General features: G+C 47.4%; 1 protein-coding gene across 4 annotated transcripts in view; it reads left to right on the top strand.

Annotated features, from left to right (window-relative positions):
- The window catches only part of SYT17 (synaptotagmin 17), a 101,060-nt gene that overhangs the window by 32,470 nt on the left and 53,596 nt on the right, over window positions 1–14,994 (top strand). For all 4 annotated transcript variants that reach the window (XM_021086545.1, XM_003124573.5, XM_013987721.2 and 1 more), the window contains exons 6-7: window positions 5,567–5,687; window positions 7,847–8,002. In XM_021086545.1, the coding sequence (XP_020942204.1) occupies window positions 5,567–5,687; window positions 7,847–8,002 (277 nt within the window). The remainder of the gene's footprint in view (window positions 1–5,566; window positions 5,688–7,846; window positions 8,003–14,994) is intronic.

A 14,994-nucleotide genomic window follows, 5' to 3' on the forward strand; every position in this document is an offset into this window, starting at 1 on the left:
CTTACCTCGCCCCGCCCACCAAAACCAAGTCCAGGTGGTCCCAAGACTTCCTCTTGAAAAGCCAGACTTTCCATTTTAGGAGGAAAAAGAGGAGACTCTCCTTCTGACCTTAGTATAGCAAAGCATTTTTGAAAAAGTCGTAAAGTATGAACCATAGAGGAAGACAATGAATGCCTTCTACTACTTTAAAATTAGGAACTGGGCGTTCCTGTCCTGGCTCAGGGGCTAACGAACCTGACTAGCATCCATGAGGACACAGGTTCGATCCCTGGCCTTGCTCAGTGGGTTAAGGATCTGGCATTGCCACGAGCTGTGCTGTAGGTGGAAGATGCGGCTCGGATCTGGTGTGGCTGTGGCTGTGGCATAGGCCGGCGGCTACATCTCCGACTCGACCCCTAGCCTGGGAACCTCCATATGCCACAGGTGCAGCCATAAAAGCAAATAAACAAATAAATAAAGACAAGTATGTAAATACACCTTGAAAAAATGAAATGATCCACTTCTGCTCACCAGAAAACATGATTTAAAAAAAAAAAAACAAAAAACAAGCCCCAGTGTGAGAGAGTTATAGACTTGTGTTTGTTTGCTAGGGCTGTCGTAACAAAGTACCACAAATTGGCTTAAACAGCAGAAATTTACTGTCACACGGTTCTGGAATCCAGATGCCAACAGGGCCGTGCTCCCTCCGAAGGTTCTAGGAAGGATCTATTCCAGACCTTTCTCCTGGCTTCCGGTAGCAGCTTGGCTTGTGGCGGCATATCTTCAGTCTTCACATGGCGTCTTCCTGCATGCGTGTCAGGGTCCAAATGTCACCCTTTTATAAGGACACCAGTCATGTGGGATTAAAGGCCCGCTCTGCTCCATGGTGACCGTGTCTTAACGAATCACATCTGCAACGACCCTCTTTCAAATACTGTCCTATTCTGAGACACGAGGGGGTGGAACTTAAACATCTGAATTTTGGGAGGGATGCAGTTCAACCTGTAACACATAACTGGTGAATAATTTAGTAGCCATAACATTTAAAGGCCGTTTTATAAATCAGTAGATGCCCAAGAGAAAAATGGGCCAAAAGAAATGAACAGGGAGGGTTTCTTTTGTGGCTCAGCAGTAACGAACCCGACTCGTATCCGAGGATGCAGGTTTGATCCCTGGCCTTGCTCAGAGCATTAAGGATCTGGTGTTGCCATGAGCTGTGGTGTACTCGGATCCAGCGTTGCTGTCAGTGTGGTGTAGACCGGCAGCTGTAGCTCTGATTCGACCCCTAGCCTGGGAACCTCCGTATGCCACAGGTGTGGCCCTAAAAAGCAAAACAATAAAATGAAAGAAAAGAAAAGGAAAGAAGGAAGGAAGGAGGGAGGGAGGGAGGGAGGGAGGGAGGGAGGGAAAGAAAGAAAGAAAGAAAGAAAGAAAGAAAGAAAGAAAGAAAGAAAGAAAGGGAAAGAAAGAAAGAAAGGAAGGAAGGAACAGGGTCTTCATAGAAGAGAAAACAATGAAGAGCCGATGGACATGAAATGATGCTCAGACCCTTTAGCGGTCAGGAAACTAGAGGCATTACAAGATATCCGGTGGACAGGAATAATTAGAAAGCATGACAATAACAGACCAATACAATCCAGTGCAACATGTTGGGGGTTTTTGTGTTTTTCTGTTTTGTATTGGCCACCTCTGTGGCATAGGGAAGTTCCCAGGCCAGGGGTGGAATCCAAGCTGCAGCCGCAACCTATACCATGGCTGTGGCAACCCCAGATCCTAACCGCCGGGCCGAGGATCAGACCCTTGCTGCTCCAGAGACAACCCTGGATCCTTAACCCGATGTGCCACAGTGGGGACTTCCCAGTGTGGAATGTTTGTTGTCAGCCCTGCCATGGTGGTGTATCGAAGACAGGCATTGAACTCTCACGGAAAGTCCGAAAGGCACTGTTTCCACCCAAGAGAGGAGATGTTGTTAAATCGGTATTTGACTGGAGCGTCAATCAAAGAAATGCAAACCAAAAAATAGTTTAGCAATCACACTGATCCCACACCCAGGTGTCAGAAGGTGAACACCCAGTGCTGGTGATGTTGCGGGTACTTCCGGCCTTTCTGTCTGCAGTGGCTGTGAAGTTAGGTCAGCCCTTTTGGCAATTGGTTCTAGCAGCTCATACTGAACAGCAGAAAAGTATCTGGATATTTTTGCCATATCATAATATATTCTTTGACCCAGTGATCTCGTTCACCCTTGGGTTTTATTAAAGGGATGTAATCTCAAAGAAGAAAAGTGCCAAAGTGCCCTACTTTAGGTCATTAAAAATAACCCAAGCACCTAGCTGGAGGAAGATGGTTAAAATAAATGACAGCGTTTCAGCCTAATGGAATATTCTGTGTAGACATTACAAAGGATACCTCTGATGTGTAGGTAATAACTTGGAAAACATGTGTGTCTATTTATTTAAGTTTTAAAAGGGTCGGGGGTGGTATTTCAGTCCCGGCTTTGCAGACGTCGTTTGGGTAACTGACAGGGACGGGAAAAGACTCCGAAGGGGGCGGTGGAGAGAAGAGAGCATTTGATGAAAAGTGTAACGAGCTGAGACTGTGGCTGGATTTTGCTTTCTTTTTTAGAAAAAGCCATTCCTATTTTCATGTTGTTTGCATGGTAAATTAAGAGACAAAAGTTTTCTCCCGAACCAAAGGAACAAAGGCGGCGGTGTTTGGGCACCTGTAAAAGGGTGCACACACTTCCGAGACCCTCTGCTGGGTGAGCGAGAGAGAGGATGTCATTAGAAGCGCTTCCAAGGAAGCATGTAGGAGGAGAGGCGGGCTGTTGTTTGCCCCAGAAAGTGTCTTTTGTCCCAGATGGTTTTCTTTGATTTCTTTTTTTATTGATTGGAACTTAGCTATGTGCAGAGGCTCTAGGGAGACAGGATTTTTCTAAGCCGGCTGCTGGGGTGGGGGTGGCGGGTGGCTGGCAGAGTGGTTCCTGGACTCATTGGAGTAATTTCCAGATGATCTGTTTCGGTTCTCTTGAGCCCCACCCCACGTGGTTCAACCACATGAAGCTCATCGGGTCCTTCAAAAGGGAAAAGAGGCCTCTTTGTGATGTCGCCTTGGACGGGAAAAGATGGGCAAGGCGCAAGGCACCCAGTTTCTTCTCCCACCTCAGCTTCAATTCTCTGGGGGTTGGATGGGGCAGGCGACAGATGTCATGCTGATGAGCGCTTTTGGACCAAGATGTGGCAGGCAGCCCCTGTGTTGGGGCTGCCTAGCCTGTTCTCATCGCCTTCTGGATTGACGTGTCTCCACGTGCTCTGAATATAGGAGAGATGGACACTGTCCTTGCCTTTATGGAAGACAAGAAAACATATGACCAGGGCAAGTGCCATGAAAGACATTAAAACAAGGTCATGTGGTTGAAAGTGGTGGGGGCAAGGGGCGCTTTTCCATGGGGTGGTCGTGGAAAGCCCAGATGAGGAGGTGACATTTGAGTTGAGAGTCCCAGGCTGAGGGAGCAGCAAGCTTTGGGAATGGTCTTATGTAGTCAGGAATAGAAGGAAGGCAGATCGGGCAGCTGGATGAAGTCTGAGACATAAGCAGGGGTGGAATTATTTAGATCCTGGGAGACAAGTGGTTCTCATCTGGGCACTTTTGCCCTGAAAGGACATTTGGCAAGGTCTAGAGACTTTTTGGGTTGTCACAATTAGGGAGGGGATGCTGCTGGCATCTGGGAGGTAGAGACCACAGATGCTGAGAAACATCCTCTGATGGGGGACAGCCTCCAGCGTGAATGATCAGCTCCCAAAAGCAGTGATGTAAGGTTGACAGTTCTGTTGAAGATCAGGCAGAAGATTTTGGATTTCATTCAATAGGGAGATGAGAGAATGGCCTGGCTTGGGTTTTTTTTGTTGTTGTTGTCGTTTTTTGCTTTTTAGGACCGCACTCACGGCATATGGAGGTTCCCAGGCTAGGGGTTGAATGGGAGCTGCAGCTGCCGGCCTACACCACAGCCACAGCAACACAGGATCCAAGCCCTGTCTGTGACCTACACCACAGCTCACGGCAACTCTGGATCCTTAACCCACTGAGCAAAGCCAGGAATCAAACCCACATCCTCATGGATACAAGTCAGGTTCTTAACCTGCTGAGCCACAGCAGGAACTCCATGGTGTTTTTTTGTTTGTTTGTTTTTCATTTTTAATAAGCCTGGAGTATATATATTTTTTTCATTTTTAGTGCTGCATATGCGGCATTTGGAAGTTCCTGGGTCGGGTTGAATCAGAGCTGCAGCTGCAGCATCAGATCCACATAACGTCTGTGACAGCCCATGCTGCAGCTCACAGCAGCTCCGGATCCTTAACTACTGAGTGAGGCCAGGGGTCAGACCCACCTCCTCACAGAAACAATGTCAGGTCCTTAACCTGCTGAGCCACAACGAGAACTCCAAACCTAGAGTACTGAACCCAGTTCTTCCAGCTCTGACCTGCCACCCTTATGGGACTCGATTTGGATAGGAGGAAGGAGACTCTGAGGCGGAGTTTTGTTTCTGGTGTTTGGGTTTCCGCTTGTAGCAAAGGAGAAAGGCCTCGGGAGGAAGCCGAAGATTTGATCTTGAGGTAGTTATGGAGCTTCTCATCACAGGCTATTCAAGATAGTCATTCTCAGCTGTAAATCCCAGCAAATTCCCCGCAACGATCAAGATTATTTCTGAGATATCAAATTCTTGCCAAAAAAATATATTTCTGTCTTTTTTATTTGAAGTGGAGGTGGGGGGCCCAGGAACGCCAGATCCCAGCCGAGTCTATGACCTAGACCACAGCTCACGGCAATGGCAGATCCTTAACCCTCTGGGCAAGGCCAGGGATTGAACCTGTATCCTCATGGATACTGGTCCGATTCGTTTCCACTGAGCCACGACGGGAACTCAACTTTTGTATCTTTATTTCTTTGAATCTAGTTAAGGAGTGGGTGCTCTTTAACAAGGGATGTCGGGGCCGAGGCTGCCAAGGCTGGAAGCATGGGCTCTGTTGTGGACTCAGTCTGCAAGCTAGGAACAGATTTCTCACCCACATAGTCGCCCTGCAGGGTGGTCTGCCTGCCAGGTGTCCGGCTGGGAGGCAGACCAGCAGCGTGGTCAGAGAATCTGCAGTCAGCCTGCCTGGGTCCAAATGCCAGCACTACCACTTTCTGGCTGTGTGACCTTGGACTGGCTCCTGAGCCTGTTTCCTCTGAGCCTCAGTTTTCTCTTCTATTAAATGTGAGTCAGACTTGTATCACACAGACTCACCATGAAGGTTGAACCAATGAAAGTATTTAGCTCAGTACTTGACAGGTAGCCTTTATTTATTACCGTGATTGATGCTTCTGTTATTACTCTGTTGTTGCTGCTATTAAGCAGAACAAACTTTTTGAGATGGATGAAAGAAAATAATTGGGGGCAGAGGCTAAAAGAAGTCAAAGAAAGAGGCATCCACTGGCAGCTGATCCACCCACAGAAGTCCATTTGGGAGCTGCTCGGATCAGTTTCCTGCATGGCAGGTACAAAACGAATACAAGAAAACCACAGCGTCTTGACCATATCCTTTCTCCACAGAACGAGGTAGAACTGGGGGAGCTGCTTCTGTCACTGAATTATCTCCCGAGCGCTGGGAGACTGAATGTCGATGTCATTCGAGCCAAGCAACTTCTACAGACAGATGTCAGCCAAGGTTCAGGTATGGTGCGATCCCTCCTTCCCCCTTCTTTTTCTTTTTTCTTTCTTTCCTTTTTTTTTTTTTTTTTTTTTTTTTTTTTGCCTTTTTGAGGCCTCACCCATAGCATGGAAGTTCCCAGGCTAGGCGTCGATTCGGAGCTGCGGGTGCTTACACCACAGTTATAGCAACACGGGATCTGAGCCACCTCTTTGATCTACACCACAGCTCCTGGCAGTGCCAGATCCTTACGCTATGGAGCAAGGCCAGGGATGGAACTCACATTCTCATGAATACTAGTCGTATTCAGTACCACTGAGTCACGATGGGAACTCCCTTCCCCCCTTTCTTGAACAAGGCATCTTGTTCATTTGACACAAGGGGACTGATTTTCTGCATCCTGAATACCTTAATTACTAAGCCCCTATGAGGGTAAGATAGCATCCAGAACGAGGATGTGAATTTTAAGAGGAAAAATAGGAGTTCCCGTTGTGGTACAGTGGTTAAAAAATCCAACTAGGAACCACGAGGTTGCAGGTTCGATCCCTGGCCTTGCTCAGTGGGTTGAGGATCTGGTGTTGCCGTGAGCTGTGGTGTAGGTTGCAGACACGGCTCAGATCCCAAGTTGTGGTTGTGGCGTAGGCCGGTGGTTACAGCTCCGATTAGACCCCTAGCCTGGGAACCTCCATATGCCCTGGGAGTGGCCCTAGAAAAGGCAAAAAGACAAAAAAAAATTTTAAAAAGAGGAAAAATAAATGATCAGATGTCTCTTAGGATGAGGTAGGTAAATGATACTATCCCAGTATTCCATTTGAATTGGGGGCTTGACTGAGACCAGGTATAATGACTGAAATCTAGATTCTATTTGTACACATACAGATGGGAGGAAGTACTTGCCTTTCTAGATGCTATGCCTGCAATAGAGACACCATGCTCTAGGTGGCGGTAGTGTGCACTGAGTACCCATTCTAACCCATGGGCTAGTGGACACACCCTGAGGTGCCCCCCTCCCCTCCCCGTCAAGTGTACCATAAATCTTGATAAATCCCAGTGCTGTAAAGACTGTTGTATTTAACGTGTCTACTTCACAGCACACCAATTCCAGCATCTTTTAATAAAAGAAAACAGATTACTTTCCATCTATATGTACTTTCTTGACAGCAGAGGATATTATCATGAAAGCAGCCGTGGTCACTGGGATCTCTTCAGCTCAGTGGTGGACACACTGTCTTCTCTAAGTGGAATAGCTAGAATAAATTACTTCTGCTATAAAATGACAGCTGAATTTAGAAGACAACTTGTATTCTCAACAACTATGTTATAAAAACAGCTTTTAAAGGGGCCAGTGAAGGGAATGGTATTAAGTGTGGAGAGTTTCAGAGTCATCCCAGTGGGAGAGTCAGTATGATAAAATGATTAAGGGTTCCAGAGTCAAACTGCCTGGAACCAAATCCTAGTTCTATTGTTTGTAAATGATGTGGCCTCGGGGAAGTTACCTAACCTCTATAAGCCTCAATTTCTCCATCTGGAAAATTGAGATAATAGCAGTATTCATCTCATTGGGTTGCTTAAACAAATGTAACTTAGTAATGTACATGAATCTCTTTGTAAACTATAAAGTGATCTAAGAATGATGGTTATAATTTTGCCATCTCTGTTTTCCAGCGGATAGGCTGTGGGCTCACTGACATGGTAATAGATTTCTAAGGATAAAAAACTAGGATGGGCTCTGGGTCTGGCTCTTCTTCCACCAGCCCGATCTTAGGCAAATCATTTGCTGTCTTGAGTCCTCAATTTCTTCATCTGTAAAGCGAACGCAAGGCCTGACTCATAGCAGGAGCTCAATAAATCTTGCATGGCTGGAGGAAGAGAGAAAGGGATGAGCAAATAAGCAGCTGGATGGGGGAAAGACAGGATGCATCATATATGGATAGATGGGAAAATGGATGAATGAAAGGAGGAGTGTATGAACTGATAGGTGGAAAGATGGATGGACTGATGGGAAAATAGATGAAAGGATGGGTCAGGGGTCGGGCTGTCATACAGTTGGGAAGTTGCATGGATGGACAGATGAATAGATGGAAGAATGGATGAGTAAATGATGGACGGATGGGAGAGTGCATGGATAGATGGATTGGGTTTCGTGATCTCCACCTTTCCATGATTCTCTGTCCGATTCTCAGACCCCTTTGTGAAAATCCAGCTGGTTCATGGACTCAAGCTTGTGAAAACCAAGAAGACATCGTTCTTAAGAGGCACAATTGATCCTTTCTACAACGAATCCTTCAGCTTCAAAGTACCCCAAGAAGAACTGGAAAATGCCAGCCTAGTGTTTACAGGTAGGTGGTGTTCCAGATGTTGATGCATGCCAGGTGAGCCATGTTCAGCGCGTTGTCCTAGAGATAGAAGGCGTCTGGGGAGGGTGATGTGTAAGACCTTCATGTCTGGTATTCAGCTCCCTGGGCTTGAATTCACTTACCATTTGTGACCTTGGCCAAGACCCATGGACCCACAAAGTATAATCGTTACAAATGTAGATTTTGAAGCCAGATTTCCTGGCACTTCCACACAATTACCCAAGTCTTGGGCACATTGCTTAGCCTCTCTGAGCCTCCGTTTCTTCCATCTGTAAAATGTGGGCCATACTAGTACTTACTGCGTAGGTGTGTTGTGAAGGTTAAGAGACTTATGACCTTGAGATAATAGTAAGCGCTCACTAGGTTAGCTTTGATGGTATGACGATTCAAGTAGCTTACGGTCTAATAGAGAAGCATGAGACAGTAGGATTACCTGACTCAGGGAGGATTTTGAAAGAGTTCCTAGAGGCCATGGCATTAAAATAGGGGTTTCATGTGCCACACTCTGAATCTATCATTTCTAGCAAGTAATTTAACCTACTATTTCCAGGGTGTCTTAGTTATCGAGTGCTGCAAAACAAATCACCCCAAAATGTAGTGGCTTAAAGCATGGATATTGGGAGTTCTCTGGTGGCCTAGCTGGTTAAAGCTCCTGCATTTTCACCACTGGGGCCCTGGTCACTGCTGCGGCACAGGTTCAGTCCCTAGCCTCGGAATTTCCACATGCTGGGATGTGGCCAAAAAGAAAAAAAAAAAAAAAAAAATCAAAACCTGGAATAAATGTTGCAACTCCCATTTAAAAATAAAAAACTGGGAGTTCCTGTCATGGCGCAGTGGTTAATGAATCTGACTAGGAACCATGAGGTTGCGGGTTCGATCCCTGGCCTCGCTCAGCAGCTTAAGGATCTGGCATTGCTGTGTGCTGTGGTGTAAGTTGCAGACATGGCTCAGATCTGGCACTGCTGTGGCTGTGGTGTAGGCCGGCAGCTGCAGCTCCAATTCGACCCGTAGCCTGTGAACCTCCATATGCCGCGGGTGCGGCTCTAGAAAAGACGAAAAGACAAAAAAATTTAAAAAATTAAAAATAAATAAAAAATAAATAAGAATAAAAAACAATGAACACACTATTATCTCATAGTTCCTGTGGGTCAAGAATCCAGGCATAGTTTTGCTGGGTGCTTCTGGCTGAGGTTCTCTGACAAGGCTGCAGTTAAGGTGTTGACTGGGCTGCAGTCTCATCTGCAGGCTCACCTGGGGAGGAACAGGGGCATGGGTATCTGTTTACAAGCTCCCTCACATAGTTGTTGCCAGGATCCAGTTCCTTGCAAGATGTTGCGTGGGGCTTCAGTTCTTCCTTGGGTGTTGGCAGTGACCTTCCCCCAATTCCATACCATGTGAGCTGCTTCATCGGGCAACTCATGACATGGGAGATGGTTTCCGTTCAAGTGGGCAAGTGAGAGGGTAAGAGGGGTGACCAGGCTGGACGCCAGAGTCTTTTTGTAACCTAGTCTTGGAAATGACATCCTGTCTCTTTGGCCGGATCCTACTGGTTAGAAGCAAGTCACTAAGTCCAGCTCACATCCAAGGGGAGGGATTAGAGATCATTTTAGAAACTGCTCCCCTTCTCCCATAACCTAGAGTTAATAGAAATAATGGTTATTGTTTCCTGGATCCTTTTTACAAACCTCACCTATAATGTTGCTATTATGCGTCCTAACCCACCCCGTCAAGTCAGTGTCATACTCATCCACTCACAGGGCGAGAGACTTAAACCATAAACAGTCCACTTGGGGGCTCAAGCTGGTAGAGTCAGGATTCAAGCTGTGGTCTTGCTGGCTGCTAAGATCAAGGGGTCCGCATTTCCTCAAGTACCCGAGTAGTACTGGCACTGGGGAGCTGATATTACACTTTTTTTTTTCCCCCTGTCTTTTGTCTTTTTAGGGCTGCACTCATGGCATATGGAGGTTCCCAGGCTAGGAGTCGAATCGGAGCTGCAGCAGCCGGCCTACACCACAGCCATAGTGACACCAGATCAGAGCCACGTCTTCGACCTCACCACAGCTCACAGCAACGCCGGATCCTTAAACCACTGGGTGAGGCCAGGGATTGAACCCTCATCCTCATGGCTACTAGTCAGGTTTGTTAACCACTGAGCCAGGACAGGCACTCCATGATGTTACACTTTGAGGTGTCCTGCTCCAGAGCAACTGGAAACCCTCATCTCTTTAGAGCCAGTCTAGGAAACTTGGCTGCAGGTGCCCCCAGAAAGCAGGCCATGGCTGAAAAACTTTTGCAGGCAAGGCTTCCGCTGCACAAGCTTATATTCCACGCTCTGAGACCCCTCTGAGGCAGGCTGGTTCTGGGCTTTCTCAAGACCTCAGAGAATCTGCTTCCAATCAGGGACACCTACCCTGGCAGATCCAGGCTGTGATGGCTTCTGTCCAGATCGAGTTCCCGGCAGACAAGGGCCCCTCTCTCTGCAAGATTTCAGATCAAGACAGAAAAGAGTCCATTGATTCCTTCAAGGTGGCAGGCAGGCAGTGTGGTCTATGTTATTGATCAAGATGGGATCCAAACACAGAATATCAATTCCTACATTCCTACTGAGAATAAAGGACTGATTGGTGCACGTTTAGATCAAGAGGGGATCCTGGGGGGACACTGAGAGCCCACATGGAAAGTCTGACACTTTGGTGTTTGACTTCAAATTTTATGACAGGAATAGCACATGCTTATGAGTGATACAGCTGAAGCATCTGTATGGACAGTGAATCAGAAGAACAGAGAGAGAATTCTCTTGGGGGTTAAGGACTGGTGTTGTCACTCCAAGGGCTCGGTTCGATCCCTGGCCCAGGAACTTCCACATGCCAAGGGTGAGCTCAGCCAAAAAAAAAAAAAAAAGGAAGAAAAAGAAGAGAGACTTTAAATGTATAGCCTGGTCCTGATTTTGTGTTCTTGGGCAAGATCTACGTGCCTCAATTTTCTCATCTGTAGAATGGGCATAACCCAGGAACTGTCACAGATTAAATGAGATCCATTCATAGTCAGTGCTAAGCCCTCTGCTGAGCCCAGCACAAGCCCTTGGTCAACTGTTAACTATCATTAAAAGGACATTTTGGAGTTCCTGTAGTGGCTCAGAGGTAACGAACCCAACTAGGCTTCATGAGGTTCAATCCCTGGCCTCACTCAGTGGGTTAAGGATCCGGCGTTGCCATGAGATGTGGTGTAGGTCACAGACGTGGCTTGGGTCCTGCATTGCTGTAGGCTGGCAGCTGCAGCTCCAATTCGACCCCTAGCCTGGGAACCTCCATATGCCAAGGGTGCGGCCCTAAGAGACAAAAAAAAAAAAAAAAGACATTTTATTCTCTGCCTCACGCCCCTGCCAGTCTTTTCTCCCTGAAGTCACCGCCTTCACCATCCAGGTGTGTCTCACTCCACACCTCTTCTCATACTATCTTGCATCCTGTTCTAGCCCAAGAGACTGGATATAGTTCCCTGTGCTGTTCAGTAGGACCTCATTGCTTATCCATTCAAAATGCAGTAGTTTGCGTCCACTAACCCCAAACTCCCCATCCATCCCGCTCCCACCCCCTCCCCCTACTTCTCTCATTTCACCCCCCGCACGTCAGGGGCCAGTTGTCAGCTGTGCCCAGCAGACAAGGCCTGTGCTCTCCATTCAGGGAAGACTGTTCCTCTCCTTTAAAAGTGGAGGTTTGGGAGTTCCCGTCGTGGCGCAGTGGTTAACGAATCCGACTAGGAACCATGAGGTTGTGGGTTCGGTCCCTGCCCTTGCTCAGTGGGTTAATGATCTGGCGTTGCCGTGAGCTGTGGTGTAGGTTGCAGACGCGGCTTGGATCCTGCGTTGCTGTGGCTCTGGCGTAGGCCAGTGACTACAGCTCCGATTTGATCCCTAGCCTGGGAACCTCCATATGCTGCGGGAGTGGCCCAAAGAAATAGCAAAAAGACCAAAAAAAAAAAAAAAAAAAAAAAAAGTGGAGGTTTGGGGCCCCTAGCTCCTATTTCCTCACAACTGAAAATATTCTTTAGGAGTTCCCGTCGTGGCGCAGTGGTTAACGAATCCGACTAGGAACTATTAGGTTGCGGGTTCGGTCCCTGCCCTTGCTCAGTGGGTTAACGATCCGGCGTTGCCATGAGCTGTGGTGTAGGTTGCAGACGCGGCTCAGATCCCGTGTTGCTGTGGCTCTGGCGTAGGCCGGTGGCTACAGCTCCGATTCAACCCCTGGCCTGGGAACCTCCACATGCCGCGGAAGCGGCCCAAGAGATAGCAACAACAACAAACAACAACGACAAAAGACAAAAAGACAAAAAGACAAAAAAAAAAAAAAAAAAAAAAAAAGAAAATATTCTTTAAAGAGCAGGAAGGATGGCAGGACTCCGTGCCTGGCTGCACTTTGGAATCAGCCAGGAGCTGTAAAATGCAGCCAGTGGCCAGATCACAAACCCAAAGACTCTTACTCACCTGGACTAAGCCGGGGTCTTGGGCTCTCTATAGTGATCTGTATTTTTAAAGCATCTCACATGTTTCTTTCTTTCTTTTTTTCTTTTTTTCTTTTTTTAGGGCCACACCCATGGCATATGGAGGTTCCCAGGCTAGGGGTCCAATCAGAGCTGTAGCTTCTGGCCTACACCACAGCCACAGCCACAGCAATGTGGGATCGGAGCCATGTCTGCGACCTATACCACAGCTCATGGCAATGCTGGATCCTTAACCCACTGAGCAAGGCCTGGGATCAAACCTGCATCCTCATGGATCCTAGTCGGGTTCATTAACCGCTGAGCCACAAAGGGAACTCTGAAAGCATCTCACATATTTTTAATGCTCAGTCAGGGTTCAGAAGCACACCTGTGAGTGGAAAGCCTGGCTGGGTGGCATCTTATATAGAGGCCAGCAGTGGAATAATAAAGAAACGGGATCTGGGCAAAGCTATGATTCTCCTGAATTAAAATCCCTAAGGTTTAACTAGCTTTATTCATCATCCTGGGAGAAAGAGCTGTCACCTCCAGGCTAAGGATCCGAAACCCAGCCCATTAGCATGTTTCCAAACACATCCTAACCAAAGGAAGGTTGATCTGCAATTTAAGCATTTACTGAGAATCCTGGTGAAAAGCCTGTAATTAGCTGGTGGGCTGGGCTTTCTGAGCGGTTCTGTTCCTGTGTGGGAGGAGGGTTTTTCTGCAGTTTTCAATCAGGTGATTTCTGCAGCTGAACTTGGAAAGAGGGAAAATTGCTTTTCGACTCCTGAGATAGCAGTGGTCCAGAGGCCTTCTGGAAAGGAAAGCAGTGTTGGCACTGACTGTGTTGGGCTGTTATTGGATGTAGGAGGAGAAAACAAAAGAAAGAAAGAAAAAGAAAGAAAGAACAGCTCTTTGCAAAATTAGAAACAGAATTGCCATGTGATCCAGCAGTACTGCTTCTGGGTATGTGCCCAAAAGAAGTGAAGGCCGGACTCAGACAGACACGTGTACACCTGTGTTCATAGCAGCATCGTTCACAGCTGCTAAAAAATGGGGTGGAGGGATGGAATCCCCGTGTCCACTGATGGAGGCATACATGACAAACAGCATGTGTTGTATAGGAGTTCCCCTCGTGGCTCAGTAGTTAACGAACCCAACTAGCATCCATGAGAACGTGGGTTCGATCCCTGGCCTCGCTTGGTGGGTTAAGGATCTGGCATTGCTGTGAGCTGTGGTGTAGGTGGCAGATGCAGTTGGGATCCTGCATTGCTGTGGCTGTGGCGTAGGCCGGCGGCTGTAGCTGCAATTGGACCCGTAGCCTGGGAACCTCCATATGCTGTGGATGTGGCCCTAAAAAGGCAAAAGACCAAAAAAAAAAAATGTGTTGTATACAGACAGTGGGAGGTTATTCAGCCCGAAAGGAAGGAAATTGTGACACAAGCTCCAACATACATGGATGAATGTGGAGGATATTACGCTGAGTAATAAGCCAGATATAAAAGGACAAATGCTGTAGCATTCCATTTCTAAGAGGTCCTTAGAGTAGTCAAATTGATAGAGACAAAAGGAGTAGAGTCAGAGTTCCCACTGTGGTGCAGTGGGTTAAGAATCCCACTGCAGGAGTTCCCATCATGGCACAGCAGAAACTAATCTGACTAGGAACCATGAGGTTGAGGGTTCAATCCCTGGCCTCACTCAGTAGGTTAAGGATCTGCTGTTGCCGTGAGCTGTGGTGTAGGTCACAGATGCAGCTTAGATCTGGCGTGGCTGTGGCTGTGGCCGTGGCCAGCAGCTGTAGCTCTGATTCGACCCCTAGCCTGGGAACCTCCATATGCCACAGGTTCAGCCCTAAAAAGACAAAAAAGACAAAAAAAAAAAAAAAGAATCTCACCGCAGTGGCTCAGGTCACTGCAGAGGCATGGGTTTGATCCCCGGCCTTAGGTTAAAGGATCCTGTGTTACCACAGCTGTGGCATAGGTCAAAGCTGTGGCTCAGATTCAGTCCCTGGCCCAGGAACTTCCATATGCTGTGAGTGTAGCCTTAAAAAAAAAAAAAAAAAAAAAAAAAAAAAGAGTAGCGTTATCAGGAGTTTCAGGGAGGGGAGAAGGAGAAGGAGGCATTAGTGTTTAATGGGTACAGAGTTTTAGTTTGGGAGACATGAAGATTCTGGAGAGGAATGGTAGCGATGGCTGCACAATCTGAACTCTTTTTTTTTGGTCTTTTCAGGGCCATACCTGTGGCATATGGAGATTCCCAGGCTAGGGGTCGAATCAGAGCTACAGCTGCTGGCCTGTGCCACAGCCACAGCAATGCCAGATCTGAGCTGTGTCTGTGACCTACACCACAGCTCATGGCAACGCCGGATCCTTAACCCACTGAGCGAGGCCAGGGATGGAACCTGCATCCTCATGGGTACTAGTCGGGTTCATTACCATTGCACCATAATGGGAACTCTCACAATATGAACTATCTTGATGCCACTGAATTGTGTTCCTGCA

This window comes from Sus scrofa, chromosome 3 (assembly GCF_000003025.6).
Source record: "Sus scrofa isolate TJ Tabasco breed Duroc chromosome 3, Sscrofa11.1, whole genome shotgun sequence".
In the NCBI taxonomy this organism is placed as follows: domain Eukaryota; kingdom Metazoa; phylum Chordata; class Mammalia; order Artiodactyla; family Suidae; genus Sus; species Sus scrofa.